The following is a 19,007-nucleotide window of genomic DNA, read 5'->3' as shown; positions in this document are numbered from 1 at the left end:
CGTTATCCAGACTTAAGGACAGATTTGTTGCAGTAGAACAGGACGTTCTCACAGAAAATAAAAATAAAGAGAAGGCCTTGAAAACAAAGAGGCGTTCTGCTCTGATGACTTTCTCCAGACTAAACATCAGTGACGGTGTGACATCCACCGACCTTCAGTCTCCTGGGAAAGACGGAGGCTTTAGAAGCTTCGTCCTCGCTCCCTGACCCGCTCGCTCCATCAGCGAGCCTCCCTGGGAGTTAGATAGGAGTCGTCTGGCTGGATGTGAGCGACCCCCCCTGGATGGCGTGCTTAGCCGTCATATCAGATTCTACACACGCACCAGCAGAAGTAAAAGGGAAACGCGCAAAGATCTGCAGGAAGTAAAAGCCGAAAAGCTGCATAACCTACAGAGGATGTGCTGCTGGTGCGAGCCCTGTCACACCGCTGTGTTTTAATAGATAAGTAAATATAATAAAACGTCCGTTCCTAAATAAGTAAATAAATAACCCTGTAGATAGACGTAATCTTTGAGGTTAGATACTAGAAGGTGTGCTTTAGGCTTTTGCCCACAAGGGTATGACCTGAAAGTCGAGGATTAGTGGAGACTTTGTGGCAGAACCAGGAAATGAGGCTCAGGTCAAAGCAATATCTAATATCAGACAAAGAGAAGTGGCAAATTACTAAAAGAAAATGCTTTTTCAAAAGGAGGGTGTCCTTTCCTAAGAGAAACAGGCGCTCCAAATCCACCTTCTTTGTGTGGAAACGTGACTGGGCCCCTCATTGAGTCACTGACTAAACGTGATCAACTGATTCCTTTCTGTCTCAGGTGAGGTAAGAGGTCATGACTGGATGACAAGAAAGAGAGAATGGGCAAAAAAAATGGCCTCCAAGGGAGCATTTCATGACCAGAACCAGCTGCTGGCCCAGAACAACACAAAGGCCCGTCTTACAGATGTGCGTCTTACAGATGTGCGTCTCACAGAGGCACGTCTTACAGAGGCACGTCTTACAGATGTGCGTCTTACAGATGTGCGTCTCACAGAGGCACGTCTTACAGATGCACTGTTGTGGCCATTTATGATATATTTTTTGGATTGTATTTTCTAACAATTTAGTTTTCTTCTTTTGGGTAGTTGGAATATATTTAAGTTAGTTTAGAACCAAAATTTGTAATTAGTTTTTAGATTTGAATTGTTTAGATTACGTTGTTAATTGTTAGACCCTCCCATTAATTTGAGTAATTAAGAACACACCGGGTGCTTGGTGCAGAGCTATCGTTTGGTAAATGTCTGGTGTGGACGGGAGGTTTTGTGTTTTGTCTTACAGATGCGCGTCTTACAGATGCACGCCGTTCCATCTGCTTTAAAAGTGTCATGGTGACAGTGAAGCACGGCGGCGGCTGGGTGATGATGTGGACCTGCGTTGCTGCTCGAGGACGTACATTACACGCGGTTATTGGAGTGAGCCGTGAATACGTGAATGTTTGGGTTCATGCTGTAATTATATTTTCATGTAAGAAATGTTCACTTAGAGTTTATTTTGCTTTTAATAAATGAACTCAACATCTGGGAACTGCTTTTCGCTTCTACCAAGACTGACGATCCTAAACGTGAAGTTTAGTGCTGACAGAGAGACGCTTCACTCAGCATCAGACACAGGAGCCTAGCTCCTTCCTACCGTGCAGCGCCGTGCAGCGCACGGCTCTATCAGTGCAAACAAAACCTCTGGACCTGCTTGATCAGAGCAATCAGGGGTCAGCCACTCACCACTTCCACGTGGGGCAGTGATGAACCAGGTGATCTCCGGCTGCAACAAACTGAAACACACACAGAGCCTTAGTGGCAGCAAACGGGTCCAGCTGGCACAGCTGAAGCGCGTCTCTCACCTCCTCTGGGGTAATGACTCCAGTCTCTTTGAACTTAGATTCCTGTGGGGACAAACCGAAGCTGGGTGTTAGGGAGCCTTACCATGGTAACCATGGTGTCCAGGACCATGGAGTCCCCCCCCCCAGAGCTTCACTGGAGCAGCTCTGTTTACCTGCAAGCTCTGCCCACATGAGCCACTACCTTAGCTAGCCTCTCCCTGGAAGTTTACCTTCAACACGGGAGTGAGGAACTCGGCCACTCCCAGCGCTGTCCCCTTCACCGTGTTTATGACGTTCTGCATCCTGGATCGCTTCTTCTGCGGCCAAACCTCGTAGTCCGGAAGCCCTCCTCACAAACACACTCTTATTTTTCACATCGCTCCTCAGGCAGGCTGCCAGAAGGAACCATCACATGACACCAGCTGACACTTCCGGGATCAAGGAGTCGCGATAGCCCCCTCTCTGGCCGAGACGATACTTTACGTCCGCCATATTGTGTGTGGCAAATTACCTTAGATAAGCTAAGTTGGGTTTTAAAGAGTGTCTTTTTTTGTGGATAATTAAAAAAAAATTATGTTCTTTGAATCCTAAAAAAATGTCCGTGTTGTTTTTAAGAATAAGGGATGACTTGGAAATAGATTAGTGTAAAGCTATAAGTTTAGTAGTTTAGTTTACCTTAATTTTACTTTATTAGTATACTTTAATAGTTTATGGCTATGCCTTTACCAGCCATATACCTATGCTGTCTATATGATTTATCCAATCACATAGAGGTTTTTTCTATAGTTTATCTATCTATCTATCTATCTATCTATCTATCTATCTATCTATCTATCTATCTATCTATCTATCTATCTATCTAGACAGTTTTTAGGTTTGCAAATAGCCAGAATAATAATGAGGGAAAACAATATTTAGATTTTCACCACCCAAACCTGACTTCAACAGCTTTGTTTTTAGCTTGATAAACAAATAAATAAATAAATAAAAAGATGGTGGAGCCATGCTGACGTGCGATTCTTCAAAGACAATTTTCTTATCGGAACATTACTGCGGCTGATTCCCAGTAAATACATGAACATTAAATATAAATAAATATAAATAAGAGAGCACATTGTTGGAAAAAAAAAACACCTAAATAATAAAGTCTGGATATGTCATGAGGTTATTACATCTCAAATATGATTCATTAGCCCAATGAAATAACTGTTATTTAGAACAAGCATAACATTCTCAGACAGAAAAAATAACTAAATATTAAAACAGTTTAACAGTTATAGTTATACAAGCTATAGTTTAACAGTACTTCCAACAAATTACAACCACAGTTGTCATAAATACAAACAAAACAGCAACAACACTATTAATTAGCAGATTAAATCAACACTTTACTGAGATGACAATATATACATTTTTTTTATCCAGCTAGTCTTGGTCAAAGCGCCCTACCGGTAGGTGGCGGTAACGCACCACATTATTGTTTGCTGACCGCTATAAGCTCCAGAAGAAGACGCGGTGCGGCTCTATTCTGACCTGCTTTACCTTCACGCCACTTTCAGCGCTTCTTACAGCAACAACAGGTGTAGAGGCGGGATGTACAGCATCCGCTGGGTCAGAGCACAGGTGTAGCCGCGTGACCGGAAGCTAACAGCGGCTGCGCACTGGGGCTCTGGCTGAAGGCGCTGGACCATGATCCGGAGCGGAAAGGTCCTCCGCGGGCTCGTCAGCCTCCGCGGGCCGGGCTCCTGTCAGACACAGCGCGTCAGGGCAGGCCTGGCTCCCTCCCAGGGGCTTCGACACGGGAATCAAGACTTTCAACAGCCTGAGCAAAGAGAAAGAAGCTCTGATCCTGGCCAGAGAGGGCACAGCCACCTGGTAGGGAACGCGTCCCTCCCACTCCCACTCTCACGCCAGCTGCTGCAGTCATCTGTAAAGCATGTGTTCTGTCGCAGGTACAGCTGCGGACCCACAGTGTACGACCATGCTCACCTGGGCCACGCCTGGTAAATATGTCAACGCTGAGAGCTTCCAGGTGTGGGCCGAGAGCGTGGACCTGATCCAACCTCTGCTTCCTCCCAGTTCCTATGTCAGGTTTGATATCCTGCAGAGGATCCTGACCAGAGTCTTCGGCATCACCGTGATCCACGCCATGGTCATCACTGACATTGACGACAAAATAATCCGAAGGAGCTGGGAGGTAGGCAGGGATCACACTGAGCCTTCAGAGCATCGATCGCACGCTTCTTCAGTCTGCTTTCTTCAGTCTGCTTTCATCAGTCTGCTTCTTCAGTCTGCTTTCATCAGTCTGCTTTCTTCAGTCTGCTTTCATCAGTCTGCTTCTTCAGTCTGCTTTCATCAGTCTGCTTCTTCAGTCTGCTTTCATCAGTCTGCTTCTTCAGTCTGCTTTCATCAGTCTGCTTTCTTCAGTCTGCTTTCATCAGTCTGCTTCTTCAGTCTGCTTTCATCAGTCTGCTTTCTTCAGTCTGCTTTCTTCAGTCTGCTTTCTTCAGTCTGCTTTCATCAGTCTGCTTCTTCAGTCTGCTTTCATCAGTCTGCTTTCTTCAGTCTGCTTTCATCAGTCTGCTTTCTTCAGTCTGCTTTCTTCAGTCTGCTTTCTTCAGTCTGCTTTCTTCAGTCTGCTTTCTTCAGTCTGCTTTCTTCAGTCTGCTTTCATCAGTCTGCTTCTTCAGTCTGCTTTCTTCAGTCTGCTTTCATCAGTCTGCTTTCATCAGTCTGCTTTCATCAGTCTGCTTTCATCAGTCTGCTTCTTCAGTCTGCTTTCTTCAGTCTGCTTTCATCAGTCTGCTTTCATCAGTCTGCTTTCTTCAGTCTGCTTTCTTCAGTCTGCTTTCTTCAGTCTGCTTTCATCAGTCTGCTTTCTTCAGTCTGCTTTCATCAGTCTGCTTTCTTCAGTCTGCTTTCATCAGTCTGCTTTCATCAGTCTGCTTTCTTCAGTCTGCTTTCATCAGTCTGCTTTCTTCAGTCTGCTTTCATCAGTCTGCTTCTTCAGTCTGCTTTCATCAGTCTGCTTTCATCAGTCTGCTTTCTTCAGTCTGCTTTCTTCAGTCTGCTTTCATCTTCAGTCTGCTTTCTTCAGTCTGCTTTCATCAGTCTGCTTTCTTCAGTCTGCTTTCATCAGTCTGCTTTCATCAGTCTGCTTCTTCAGTCTGCTTTCTTCATTCTGCTTTCATCAGTCTGCTTCTTCAGTCTGCTTTCTTCAGTCTGCTTTCTTCAGTCTGCTTTCATCAGTCTGCTTTCATCAGTCTGCTTTCTTCAGTCTGCTTTCATCAGTCTGCTTCTTCAGTCTGCTTTCATCAGTCTGCTTTCATCAGTCTGCTTTCTTCAGTCTGCTTTCTTCAGTCTGCTTTCATCTTCAGTCTGCTTTCTTCAGTCTGCTTTCATCAGTCTGCTTTCTTCAGTCTGCTTTCATCAGTCTGCTTTCATCAGTCTGCTTCTTCAGTCTGCTTTCATCAGTCTGCTTTCATCAGTCTGCTTCTTCAGTCTGCTTTCATCAGTCTGCTTTCATCAGTCTGCTTTCTTCAGTCTGCTTTCTTCAGTCTGCTTTCATCAGTCTGCTTTCATCAGTCTGCTTTCTTCAGTCTGCCTTCTTCAGTCTGCTTTCATCAGTCTGCTTTCTTCAGTCTGCTTTCATCAGTCTGCATTCATCAGTCTGCTTCTTCAGTCTGCTTTCTTCAGTCTGCTTTCTTCAGTCTGCTTTCATCAGTCTGCTTTCTTCAGTCTGCTTTCATCAGTCTGCTTTCATCAGTCTGCTTTCATCAGTCTGCTTTCTTCAGTCTGCTTTCATCAGTCTGCTTTCTTCAGTCTGCTTTCATCAGTCTGCTTTCATCAGTCTGCTTTCATCAGTCTGCTTTCATCAGTCTGCTTTCTTCAGTCTGCTTTCTTCAGTCTGCTTTCTTCAGTCTGCTTTCATCAGTCTGCTTTCTTCAGTCTGCTTTCATCAGTCTGCTTTCTTCAGTCTGCTTTCATCAGTCTGCATTCATCAGTCTGCTTCTTCAGTCTGCTTTCTTCAGTCTGCTTTCTTCAGTCTGCTTTCTTCAGTCTGCTTTCATCAGTCTGCTTTCATCAGTCTGCTTTCATCAGTCTGCTTTCTTCAGTCTGCTTTCATCAGTCTGCTTTCATCAGTCTGCTTTCTTCTCATGTGTGCCAGGAAAACGTGTCCCCGGCTGCGGTTGCCAGATTGTACGAGGAGGAATTCAAGAGGGATATGCTGTCATTAAAGGTGCGCAGAGACAGATGCATGCCTTACAGACCTGCTCCGAGGAGAGGCCTGTGGTGTAAAGCACCATAAATAAAGTGAGGCTGTGTTTCTTCCAGGTGGTTCCTCCTGCTGTGTACCTGAGAGTCACTGAGAACGTGCATCACATCGTTGCATTCATTGAAGGCATCATCAGGAATGGGCACGCTTACGCCACAGAGGAAGGTGAACATGAAGAACGTTTCCTTTCACTAGGTAAAGCGCGTGTAGCTCCGGCGTTACCCCGGCTCTGCTCGTTTTCTTGCAGGTGACGTATATTTTGATGTGGAGTCCATCGGGGAACGCTACGGGAAGTTTGTGGGAGCCGTGGGTTCTCACGGGGAGCCTGGTATGTGTTTCTGTCCTCTGTGTCGAAATGTTGGAGTGCTTCTCGTGAAAACGGATGCCTTTGGAGAACCCTTGTCCCTCTGGGTAAAACTGTCCAATATACTGAAAGATGTCAGCTTTTTCTGGGTCATTTGATGCGTGGGAACTGGAAACTCCCACTTTTTGGACTCGTCAGCAAACGCCATGTTCCTTGCTTCCCCTTACTGTAGGACTGAGATCAGCGCTTTGGGAAGGCCCGTCCTAAACAAGGACTTTGTTGTCTTTAAGCTACTTTATAACTAATTTAATGGTATGCTGATGCCCATTATCCAAATGTAGGATTCATAAATGCTCAGGTTTTACCCTCCTGCTTGATGTATTCAGATGTTGCATCAATATTTCTATTTATTGTCTATTTACTGTTTTCATAAATAGGCTATACTATGATAACTGAGGCTCATAATTATAGTGATCAAACTGATTACGGGTATCAATATTATTAGATATTAGCCTCCTGCAGCACAACACTCCCACAGCATGATGCTGCCACCCCCCTGCTCCACAGTTGGGATGGTTTTTCTCAGCCTTGCAAGCTTCCCTCTGTTTCTCTGCAAATCTCAAATGTAGTGACTGGACATGGATAAAGTGTCACTGAGGCTTCACCACAATGCAATGCCTCACAAACAGTAGATTATTATGTGTCCAACATCATTTCAGTCTCATTAATTGAAATATTATCAACAGTTGTCTGCTTTCAGCTGTATGCTGGGAAGCATACGGCAAACGGCAACCAGCTTGTAATCCTGGGGTGCAGCCTCTCCCTTCAGTGGTACACGGTACCTTTAACTGCTGGTTTACCACCAATACATGATTTCTTATTTGTCATAATTGGTCAAACGGATCCCTGAAACCAGGATCAGCCAGTAAAAGTCTGATTGCTGCAGACACGGTTATCCAACAAAGCAACATAATGACTAATGTGAATATGGTGATAGGTGCTTGTTGTTTAAAGTCTGACACACGGCTCTGTCTGGACCCCCGCCCCCCCCCCAGGCAGCTCAAACAAACGGGACTCCAGGGATTTTGCTCTGTGGAAGCGGTCTAAGCCTCAGGAGCCACACTGGGAGTCCCCGTGGGGCAGAGGAAGACCTGGCTGGCATATTGAATGTTCTACTGTCGCCAGGTTGGTTTTCCCACATTTTCTTCCACTCTACTAACCATTAATAAAGTGAACAAGCTAAAAGTAGAGCAAATCATCTCCATCACCATCTCTTTGAACATTTAATATAAAAAAAGACAACCTTATACTTTATAAAAAAAGGGGCAGCGGTTGTTGGCATTGTTCCTTTGCAGCAAAACGGTCCTGGGTTAAAATCCCGACCAGGATCCTCTGCATGGACTTTGCATATTCTCTCCACGCATACATGGTTCCCTCCAGGTTCTCCGGCTTCCTGCCACATGTTTGTCCTGTATGTGTCGATGCAGGCATAGAAAGTGTGGGATAAACTGCTGTCAAACAGTTTAGAAAGGAGACGGGGTTCTGTGTCCCAGATGTGAACAGGTTCTGGTGTAAAATGTGTGAATCCTCCTCAGGACAAAAGCTAAAGAGCTTGGGAAGCTGCTGCTGAAGCTGGCAGGAGAGAGTCATGGTCCACAGAGTCAATACCAAAGTAGGCCGAAAGGCTCAGAGTAAGACCTGAAAAGTTTAGTTTGAGTTTATGTCAGAGAGAAACAAAGGTGGTGTTTTACACAGTGGATGTTTATATTTGATTTTATCTTCATCTGAAGTATCTAAAGTATATTCTTCATCTTCCATGGTGTAAGAAAACCTGAACAATTACACTAAATCAATGTGTGGAAAAGTAAAAGAATCAGTCCTTTTCTCATGTTATTGTGGGACAAAAGCAGATAGAAGATGGAAACAAGCCACCTGTTACCAATTTTAACAATCTTTCTTTTTCTGGTTTCAGTCACATGTTTGGAAGCCAGCTGGATATTCACTCTGGAGGGATCGATCTGGCCTTTCCTCACCACGAGAATGAGATTGCTCAGAGTGAAGCCTTTCATCAGTGTGGACAGTGGGCAAACTACTTCCTTCATTCAGGTGAATCCTTAGACTGGTCGCATGAGGCTGTAAATACAAGGACTCTATTCTAATTTAATGACTGATTCTGCCTCGTCATACATGCACATTTGTTGTTCTGGTATCCTGTTGATATCCATTGCCCAGGGTTACTCAGGTGGAGAACATCCTGGTCATAGTCAAGAATGTTCAAAATTGAGCCTAAAATTAAAGCAGATCCTGTTTTTACAATTAAAGCCCTCTCTAACCGTTAGCCTTTTAAAACACATTTTTAATATTTATGCTGAAAAGAAGGCTAATTATCTGGCCAAGTACCCAAACATTCTCTTGTATGTTGATAGGTTCTCCCTAACGGGTAAAAAAACCCCACAATTATCTGCGATATTGAAATGTTTTGGAAAACAACATGGAATTGGTTTATGAACACAGTTTAAGCCTGTCTGCCTGCTCAGCCAGCTGTGTAAAGTATGGTGTTATCTGCATAAAGGAGAGCTTTAGCTGTACACAGCTGATGGGGACCTAACATTGAGCCTAGGGGGACTCCTTTTGAAATCTGATAACAAATCAATCAATGACACATTTTCAACAAAACTCTTCAAGTCTGTGCGTCTTTGGAGCTCCTACTCACGTAAACAAGCGTTTTAATCTTTACAGCTATAGCCTGCAACTAGGCCCCACATTAGTAATGAGACGGTAGCTATCACTGTAACATTTTCCTTCTGAGATGTGTTCAACTGACTGGCTGTTCTCATTCTTTTAGGTCACTTACACCTGAAGGGCAGTGCAGAGAAAATGTCGAAATCTTTAAAGAACTATATTACCATCAAGGTAAAGACTTCATGGATTACTGTAATTCAGAGGTTTTAGGTCTCCCTCCAGGACCTGTCCCCCTGGTGACCTGATCTTGGATCAGTGGTAGATAATGAATGGATAAATGGGAAAGCTTTAATCAAGTTCTCTACTATCCAAAACAGAATTCCCAGCATCCTTTTAGACTCTAGAAAGAGCTTTACCTTTGTCACTTCCATGTTTCAGATAAACAGAATAATTGTCACGTTAGACAAACATGAATTGAGTGAAAACTGTCTGTGGTTGGTTTAACCTAGCTCTTAAGCAATCAGCTGCTGCCGAATATTTTTGAAATAACTTTACAGATGCTTCTGGAACTTTGAAGGACCTCCTAAAAAATGGACCTGCACTGCAGAAATTTCCTATTGAGCAAATAAGAGGTTCAAAAACACGGCCTTGTTGAACTCCCTGTTTCTTTCTAGTCGTAAAGCTTCCATCTGTCTTTAACAGCGACATACATGTGATGCAGAGTTCTGTAAACCTCTAAACTTTCTCATTTTGCTAGAAAGTAAAGAGCTTTGTGTTTACAGCAAACAGGCTTAAATCGGAGTTAACCCGACTTTGGTTCAGTTCTTTCTGAAAACGGTGCGACACCGGTTCTCATGGCTCGCTGCAGGTGGTGTGCTGATGTTTTAAAGGACATGGAGGCCCATCCTCCTGGGCTTATTCTCAGTCAGATGCAGATCAGTGACCCAGCATCACTGGGTACTGCTGGGTGTGACTCCCTGGACTGTGTTGGAGGACTGAGCTGTAAACACTGGGAGTTGGAAACAAAATCCCCCCCACCCCCCCCCCCCCCCCCCCCCCCCCCCCCCCCCGTTAAGCGATGGTTTTTCTCTTTTGCTGTTGCGATGAGCCGGATATCTGAGAATTTGCACAGGCATGTTTAGCAATTAAGTCTATTTTTTTCTTCCATCAGGATTTTCTACGGTCTTACTCGGCCGAAGAGTTCCGGATGTTTTGTCTCTCGATCAAATATAGATCTGGTGGGTAACCTGCAGAACTGATTACTGTACAACCTCTCTTTCAATTTATTCTCATGTGAACAAGTTCTAATTGGCGATTATGCGGTCAGAAAACATGTGCTGGGTCTATGGGGGCAGCCAGAAGCAAATAATGTGTCAGGTTGCTATGGTGATTCCCTCTTTTTCTAAGAAAGCACACATGCACAGTCAAAACCAGACATTTACATTAATTGCATAAAGGAAAGCAGCTTTGTTTCTCTCTGTCGGACATGAAATCAGAAGAATCTTTTCCTGGCTTAACTCGGTTCAGAATAAATAAATCATTTCTATTTACTAAATGCCAGAATGACATTTAGAGCATTGCTCGTGTTCAGAAGTGTCCATACATGTCAGGATTTGGTAGAATAGCCTATAAAGTCTCTTCCTAAATGGGATGACGTGGTAATCCACCACCCATGAAAGTTCTCTGACAGCTTGGAGCAGACATCTGGTTTTAACTGTAGGCGCGTCCAGCTGAGCTCTTTGGAAGCTGGTCAGTAACGAGGCGGGTCGTAGCACCTCTGATAAACACACCCATGCTGTGGTCTCCACAGCTGTAGATTACAGCGACAGCAGCATGATGGAGGCCCGCACCTCTCTGGAGACCATCTGCACCTTCATCAGCGCTGCTCAGGCCTACATGAGGGGCCAGGTCCACTGTCCGCCTGTGCAGGAGGCTCTGCTGTGGCAAAGGTAGGAACTCCTCTGAACGTTTCCTCCGTTCTTCCTTCCTGGGGCTTCTGCTCAGCTTTGCTCTCTGCGCCGCGTCGTTTCCCCAGCCTGGCTGAAGCTAAGTCTAACGTGCGGACGGCGTTGGCAGATGACTTCGACACGCCCAGAGCCGTCGGTGCGCTGATGAATCTGGTTTATGAGGGGAATCGGCAGCTGCAGCCCGTTTCTACGGTGAGTCGGCTGATGCTGCTCTTTGTAGGGGTGTAGGCTTGTAGTGAGCGCTGTGCGTGCTTCTGTTCAGGCAGAGGGGGGGGTCCGGAGCCCTGCCGTCTTGGGAGCGACGGTCACCTACATCAGGGATGTCCTGGACGTGTTCGGGATCGACCCGCTGCACAGTAAGGTCAGGACCAACACGTGGACCAGCTGGTGGGCCGTACCCCGCCTCTCCTCTTCAGTCTCTCACGTCTGGTTGTTTTCACAAAGGAGGCCGAGGCGTTGGGAGGCGGTGGAAACCTGCAGGCCGTGGTGGAGCAGCTGGCACATTTCAGAAGTGAAGTCCGGGCATTTGCCCTCGCACGTCCAGACAACAAACCCGGCGTGTACCCAGATAGAGTCCCTCTGCTCAAAGCCTGCGACACCCTCAGGAAGGACCTGGTCCCCTTAGGCGTGGTGATAAAGGTGAGCTGCTACTAAACTGCTAGCTGGCGCGTAGCAGCGAGGCTGGACTCATGTGTTCTCTGCGTTTTCAGGACAGAGGAGCGACGTCCACGTGGGAAATAAAGCAGAGTCCCAGGGAACAGAAAGACCACAGCGATGGCCAGCAAACATGATGAAAAAGGACAAATTCTTCATTTAAGAACATCTGGGACCATCAGAACTTTCCTCTTCTTTCCTTTAGAAGTGATAAGATGGTTTATTTTCATTGGTTCTGATCCGTGGCTCAGGATCCAAGGCCTATTTGGTCAAAAAATGTAAAACTGAAACTTTACTGTTGTACTAATTCTGAGGAGTTGGTCAGATTTCCTCTGGACCCAGCAGGGTACAGCAGCAGGAGAACAAACCAGAGAACACCGGGGAGTGTAGCTGACTGCCGGCTATTCAACCAAAAAGTGGGATCTGTGATGCTGTGGGACAGTTTCCCTTCCAAAGGTCCTATAAATAACATTTTAAAGAAAAAGCTGGTGGCTTTTCCCTACTAACACCACACTGATCTAAAACACACACAAAGCAAACCTTTTCCTGCAACCTTGTTATTTGCCATAAAAACCTAACGTTCTGTCCTATAGGCCAAAGGAGGATGTGCAAATTTACCAGCAGTGGAAACAAACATTGTTCCCGTGGATGAGTTGTTTGGGTTTATTTTGTAACTTTTTACAAAGCCTGTTCAGCGGTGCAAACGTTCCTAGAACTCTACGTCGTTGGGAACCAGACATTTTCCTGCCAGACCCACGGCACCTTAGGTGCTGCGAACACTCGCTCTAACTGGGTTTGTGCATTTGGTACTTAGCAGAGATTTATGCAAGAAACAAATGAAATGGTTCCATAAAAAAAGAATCAGCCTTGTAGAACGTTCTGCTGCAATTCAGACAGACAGATTTATTAATTTTTTAATTCTTCTACAAAACAACGCGCATTATTTCACTTTAGCTTGACTGAGATCTTCTAAACTGAATATTAAACAGTTCTCAGCCATGATGACGTCACCCAGCAGCTAAACGGAAGCGTGTGGCGCCCCCTGCTGTGCGTCAGGCGGAGCTGCGGCTGTCGGGGGTGAGGTTGATGAGGGAGTTGCTGGCCTGAGCCAGCTCTGTGATGGAGACCCTGCCTCTCTGTCTGATGAAGCGAGCCACCGAGTCCAGCTCCTCCGGCGTGATGAAGATGAACTTCCCTCTGTCGTCGATCACACCTGCAACATCAAGCATGCGACGGAGAAATGCTGGTGACCCGGTTGGTTTTCAGGGTGTGCCACACCGGGGGTTAGAGATTATAGTTACACACAATAGATCTTGATTTCTGTTCTTAGCGACGATAATATGGAAATACCCCATCTCCACTCTAGAAGATAACTGAAAGGCCAGTTTCTTCCTGTAGTTCCATCCAGGAAGTAAAACTCGCATATTGCTAAACAGGCTGTTTCTCAATTCACAAGAACACGAGTACAGACTGGCGTCGTCGTCAAGTCCGTTCTTGGCAAGAACACATGAAGTACGGACTTGAAGAACGGGACGCAGAACGTATCTGTGTGTGGGAACAGAAGCGTACTGGTGAACTCGTGACATCAGAACACGCACAGCTCGTCTGGACCTTCATCTCTCCTCCTGTTAGTAGTCTTTAGATAAATATTGATCATAAACTGAAATAATTGTATGAATAATGCATTCAATGTTGAATGTGAGGTAATATTTTGTGTTAAATTATAATGCCGCAGTGCATTCTGGGAAAGCGGTCAGTCTGAACGCACAAGTCTGCTCTGATGCTGGATAAAGAGGGCGGGGCGAGAACAACCTCCATTCTCAGTCTGGTGGCTGAGGCTGATGACGTGTAACGAGAACACGAGAACGCTCAGGTACACATACTGAGAGACGGCCAGAGACGTAACAGGTGAAACCAGGTATCTACCTCCAAAAAGTCACTATTTTTGACTGTGTGGCATAAAATCAGACTAAACTGGTCCTGTTTTAGGATAGTTTGGGCATTAAATTAACTATTTTGCTAAATACCAGAATAATGAGTTGGTTTTTGTGCTTTCTTCCATCTCAGATGTTTACATACATGTAGATTAGCATAAGCCCAGCTGCTGGTTCTGATTGGTTAGTTCACAGCTTCAGCGTTAACTGGAGGATGTATTTTAGGGCGCTCTTCCAAGATATCAGGCAGACAATTATAGAGCTGCTGCTTCTTCCTTGGGTCCAGTCTCCAGCTGTGCCATGTTTATAATGTTTAGATTATTTAGAACCAGCCTAAAGACCGGGGGAGCGTCCAGCCGTCACCGTTCTGGAAGGAGGTGGGTTCTGTGTCACAGAGGAGAACCTCTTCTGGTGAACCAAAGGTATAAAGACCTGGTGAAGCTGGTAAGGGTTCTGACATGGGCTACCAGGTGATGTAGCGCGGCGCCTTCATAAAGCAAGGTGACACTTATTCTGACAGGACGGCAGCAGCTGAAGGAAAAGCCAAAGCAGACCCAAGTCAGACAGCTTAGAGGTGATTCTACTAAGATCTCTAGGAGACGGATGGAGAGTTGGACTCAGAACAAAGTTAAAAGACCTGATTATTGTGGCAGAAAGCCCGCCCACTATGAGGCATTTAGTTTTAGTTACAGAAGCAAGACGAGATCCGCGGTGTCAAGGTTCAGATTTTCTGCACAGCTGTTTTCTCATTGAATTCTATGATTCCTTTCATTTTGTCACACGCACTTCATCTCAGCTTATTGATGAACTGAAACGCCTTGTCTGTGAACTAAACCTCAGAGAATCGCTTTAGATTACTGAAAACTCCATTTACAGACTTTCCACCCCCCCGCTGAAAGCCAGCAGGCATGACCCAAATCGTTTGTGGGCTCAGTCCTAGGAGGACCCTGTCCGTACCTGTGAGCGTGCCTTCAGCTAACAGGTCCTGCAGTCTGGCGATGGCGTCTTGCGTCCTCATCCCGAAATGAGAGGCCAAGTCCTCGAGTAGAACCACTTTGGACGTCTGCAGACAGAGATCCTGGTGACCACAGCTCAGAAACACCAGCCCGGGTCAAAGTGGACGCTGTGGGTCGGTCTCACCTTGATGTGCTCGATGAAGTCTTGCAGCAGATTGCGGGACTGTGAACACCAGGAGCACCGTTAAAAACCGACTGACGCTCGACCACGAGACTAAAACCTGACAGACACCTGACCTGGTCCTCTGACAGCTGCTCCTGCTCCCCCTGGTCCTCCACGATGAACGACGCCTTGAGTTTTAAGTACTCCTCTTCCTCTCGCCGCTCCTGCTCCTCTTTAGCCCGCTTCTCGTCCTCTTCCTACAGGAGAGCGCAGCACAGCGTGTCAGCACCTCCTCACACGGGTTACTGGAGGGAGCTCAGTACCTGCAGAGGAACGCACCTGTTTCTGTTCCAGCTTCCGTTCCCTCTCCTCCTCCTGCCGTTTCTCCTGCTCTCGGAGCTCCTGCATCTTCCTCCGCTCCTCCCTCTCCTCCATCTCCGCCTGAAACCAAGTAGGATGAGAACATGTGATGAAATCACCTTTGGATCTGCATGGCCACCACCAAACATGACCAAGCATCCATGGCGAGCACTTAGTGCAAAAGCCAAGAGGTCCCTCAGGAGCTCTGGAGGAGCTGCAGAGTTTAAAAAGGGGCGTTGCAGTTTTAAACATTTTTAGAAACCATATTTCATTTTTATAATAATGCACTACTTAATGTTGCTTTGTCACATGAAATCCCGTTAGAACTGTAGTAGTGGAATACTTTTCTCATCACCTCTCTTTGGGCTTTCTTGGCCTGTTTCTCCTCCAGCTTCTTCTGTTTCTTGGCTCCAATCTTTGCCGTCGCCTGGATGTTCTGCAGCTCTCCTTCCTCGTCTTCCACAGGCTCCTCTTCTGAAATCCACAGGAAGGTGGTTACACATATTCCTAAACATATCTGTCAGGCCCTGCCTTCCATCGGGGACCTGTAACTTTCACCAAACAGTGTTTAATGGATGTCAAACTTTAAGCTGACGTTTGGCATCAGTTCATCATCGTTCTACGTGACGGCCGCCTCTGATCACACAAACGTAGAGATGTTCTAGGTTACCCTGATCTGCTCTCTGTGGCCGCCTGTTGACTACGGCAGCAGCGAGATTCCTCCTCCTGCGGGGCATCCCAGCTCCCCGCTCCTCTGGGGCCCGCCCAGGACCCCCAGCTGCCCGAACAACATCCCTCCTCTGCTCCTCGTCAGCTGAAAACACCAAGAGACCATCCTCTGAGTCAGATTGTTCACATTACAGGTTCTATGACATCAATGGGCGATACTGTGGCAGGCAGGATTGCATTTTTTACATGTATGTAGATAGATAACCACGTCATGACATCACTGATTAGACTATACACAACACAACATACATCTTTTTCTTACACATTTGTTCTGGTTGTGTCCACTCTAAGACTTTCTGGCAACACTTTTCTAACTATGTGGATTCAAATATTTTAAAAGATTTTCAGCTTCGTTGGAAAAACATTCTATTTGGTTTTCAGCTGCTAAGTTTCCTAAACCTTTCCTTATCAATATCTTAATTATCTTAACCAAATTTCACTTGCATAAATTTATGTCTAAAAAAAAAGGCAGACTTTAATGTTTATTTAATCTAACCAATTCTGGAAAACTTAATGTAGAAGATATATTTATTTGTAGATGATAAATGTGTGTGTGTGTGTATATATATATATATATATGTCTTTCCTCCTGACTGTACTTGTTTATGGTGCATACCCCCTGGCATATTTGTTCGTTATTTATATGTTTTATATATTATTTTTGAACTTGTTTTTTGTTTAATTGAAATAAAAAAAAAAGTAAAACAAAAACAACGTGCATGTTCCTGTGGGTTTGTTCAACAACCTGTTCAAATGGCCCATGTGGGCCCCCGTAGTTTGGCAGGAAGCTGACGTAGCCTGACAGTAAACAGGGAAAGTAGCAGCAGCTTTAATAACAGTTTCTGTATTTACAGCCCGCAGGGCTCTGAATCGGAGAGGTTCGTGTGGATAAACTAAAACATTTTCAGATTAAATGTTGACGCAGCTCTCTGGCTTTAGCCCCCTGGAGCTAACCTTACCGTCCCGTGTCTTCCTCTGCACCTTCAGCGCGAACACAATGAGGACGACGAGGACCGCGGCGGCTAGAACATACAGCACGATGTCCATGCTTTAATAAATACAGAGGTTTAATTTAATTCACTGTTCAGTTCATTACTGACGAGACTACACGATCTGCCCGACACTTCTTCTTCTTCTTGATTTTTACTGGCGGTTGGCAAAAAACGTTTAGGTGAGCATTACCGCCACCAACTGGTATGGAGTGTGGACTGCATGACAAAAAAAAAAAACAAAAAAAAAAAAAACTATATCCTATTATACAACCTACTCTGTTTCAAAAACTCAAATATGACCTGGTATCCTCTGCTTCTTGATTCCTTTCGCAATAAATCAACAATATCAAGTTTAATTTTCATGTTACTAAGTTTCCTTGTCAACCTGTTTCTCTGAATCCAATATTTATTACAATTCAAAATGACATGTTCCACAGTCTCATCTTCCCCACAGTCACATTTCCCTGTCTGATGTTTACCTATCAAAAATAATGATCTATTCAATCCAGTGTGTCCCATTCTAAGCCGTGAAATAATTATATCTTCTCTCCTGTTCCTTTCTGTTATTCTCATTTGTCCAATTCTCTTTTGTATTTTATAAAGCCACCTTCCTTTCTTTTCTTCATCCCATAACTTTTGCCACCTATCTTTGGCTTTTTGTTTAATTATACCCTTTATTTCTGTTATACCAAAACTAACATTAATATCTACCCTTACCTTATTTGTACTCTCCTTAGCCATTCTGTCTGCCATTTCATTTCCTTTAATCTCATTATGTGCCGGAACCCAAACAAAATTTACTACTAACCCCATCATATTTATTCTGTAAAGCGTTTGTTGTATTTCAATTAATATATCAGGTCTACTGTCTGACTGATTATTTTGCAAACTGATTAATGATGAACTAGAATCTGAGCAAATGATTGATTTTAATGGTCTTACCTCTTCTACCCATTGAACTGCTAAAAGCAAAGCTAGCATTTCTCCGGTATACACTGAAACTCCATCACTAATCCCTTAATATGAAACTGTGGTATGATAAATGCTATCCCTACCCTATAAGCTGTGTTTTTTGATGCATCTGTATATATTTGTATATAATTATAATATTTATTTAAGTGTTCTAGTACTATATATTTATTCATAATATGATATTTATCTTTTTCCTTCTTTTCTAATAATGAAAGATCAACTTTAGCATCAGGAAGTATCCAAGGTGGTATTGCAGTTAACGGAACTGTCTGACATATATCTAACTTGTTTAAATTAATTTCATTAACTTTATTTTTTATTACCCATCCAAAGCTCTTTAATTGTTTTTTTTCCTTTTCACATCCAGGTTTAAGCACCTCTAATGTTGGATGATCCTTCCTTTGCCCCTGTAAATTTGACCAGTAGTTTAATGATAATTGATCCCTTCTAACTTTAAGAGGCATTTCTCCCATTTCAACCTGTAATGCTGCTGTTGACGATGTTTTAAAAGCTCCAGTACATATTCTTAAAGCCTGATGTTGAATAATATTTAACTTATGGAGGTTTGTATCTGCTGCTGAGTTATAGACTATACATCCATAGTCAAGTACTGACCTGATTAACCCAGTATAAATTGCTTTTAATGATTTTCTATCAGCTCCCCACTCTGTTCCAACTAAACACCTCATTATATTTAGTACCTTTCTATATTTATCAATTATTTTCTTAACATGCACACCCCATGTCATTCTTTCATCAAACCAAATCCCAAGAAATTTAAATTGTTTAACTCTTTCCAAATCCTGACCATATAATTTTAAGTTAACTTTTCCATCAACTCTTTTTCTTGTAAAAAACATTATGTTAGTTTTCTCTACAGAAAATTTGAATCCCCATTTATATGACCATTTTTCTACAACTGCAATTGCTCCCTGAAGTTTCTTTACAATAAATTCCAAATTTCTTCCTCTTTTCCACATTGCTCCATCATCTGCAAATAATGAGAATCCCATTCCACCCTCTATTTCTTTAAATATATCATTAACTATCACTGAAAATAATAACGGGCTTACAATACTTCCCTGTGGTGTCCCATTTTCTATTTTCAAACTCTCAGAATAATCCTTCCCTATCCTCACTGTCTTTCTTCTAAAAAATTTTTAATCCATCTA

General features: G+C 44.1%; 2 protein-coding genes and 1 long non-coding RNA gene across 4 annotated transcripts; 1 reads left to right on the top strand and 2 right to left on the bottom strand.

Moving 5' to 3' along the window:
• Positions 1–1,579: 1,579 nt before the first annotated feature.
• Positions 1,580–2,286, bottom strand: LOC118560095. The gene is made up of 3 exons (XR_004929066.1): positions 2,077–2,286; positions 1,868–1,909; positions 1,580–1,798 (listed from the first exon to the last, which is right to left on the bottom strand). It is a non-coding gene; the product is annotated as an uncharacterized LOC118560095 (long non-coding RNA).
• Positions 2,287–3,356: 1,070 nt separating this feature from the next.
• On the top strand, positions 3,357–12,207 carry LOC118556015 (cysteine--tRNA ligase, mitochondrial-like). The gene is given in 16 exon segments (XM_036130819.1): positions 3,357–3,571; positions 3,573–3,721; positions 3,799–3,849; positions 3,926–4,043; positions 6,015–6,086; positions 6,182–6,287; positions 6,370–6,450; positions 7,482–7,611; positions 8,399–8,532; positions 9,272–9,339; positions 10,280–10,346; positions 10,919–11,057; positions 11,144–11,267; positions 11,338–11,436; positions 11,520–11,714; positions 11,786–12,207. Coding segments are annotated over 16 exon segments (1,650 nt in total). The 5' UTR covers positions 3,357–3,535; the 3' UTR covers positions 11,867–12,207.
• A 392-nt stretch (positions 12,208–12,599) lies between these two features.
• LOC118560096 (DDRGK domain-containing protein 1-like) lies at positions 12,600–17,018 on the bottom strand. 2 transcript variants are annotated; one of them, XM_036130821.1, is made up of 8 exons: positions 16,831–17,018; positions 15,813–15,956; positions 15,498–15,613; positions 15,122–15,223; positions 14,917–15,039; positions 14,804–14,842; positions 14,621–14,726; positions 12,600–12,942 (listed from the first exon to the last, which is right to left on the bottom strand). In XM_036130821.1, the coding sequence occupies exons 1-8, from the start codon at positions 16,916–16,918 to the stop codon at positions 12,782–12,784; spliced, it is 879 nt and encodes a 292-aa protein (XP_035986714.1). In that variant the 5' UTR covers positions 16,919–17,018; the 3' UTR covers positions 12,600–12,781. The 2 variants fall into 2 exon arrangements, with proteins under 2 accessions (XP_035986714.1, XP_035986713.1); XM_036130820.1 differs by having other exon boundaries at positions 15,498–15,616; positions 16,831–17,017.
• Between the last annotated feature and the right edge of the window lie 1,989 nt (positions 17,019–19,007).

Source organism: Fundulus heteroclitus, unplaced genomic scaffold (assembly GCF_011125445.2).
Source record: "Fundulus heteroclitus isolate FHET01 unplaced genomic scaffold, MU-UCD_Fhet_4.1 scaffold_385, whole genome shotgun sequence".
Classification (NCBI taxonomy): domain Eukaryota; kingdom Metazoa; phylum Chordata; class Actinopteri; order Cyprinodontiformes; family Fundulidae; genus Fundulus; species Fundulus heteroclitus.
The sequence above is the reverse complement of the archived record's forward strand: the minus strand, read 5'-3'. Positions and strand labels throughout refer to the sequence as shown.

What these genes read in the sequence shown, in the direction of transcription:
- LOC118560096 (XM_036130820.1), bottom strand. Translation starts at nt 16,918, where the DNA reads ATGGACATCGTGCTGTATGTTCTAGCCGCCGCGGTCCTCGTCGTCCTC. An exon ending in AGCAGCTGTCAGAGGACCAG is followed by an intron (nt 14,843 to 14,916) that starts GTCAGGTGTCTG and finishes TGGTGTTCACAG; the next exon opens with TCCCGCAATCTGCTGCAAGA. An exon ending in AGCTGAAGGCACGCTCACAG is followed by an intron (nt 12,943 to 14,620) that starts GTACGGACAGGG and finishes TTGATGTTGCAG; the next exon opens with GTGTGATCGACGACAGAGGG.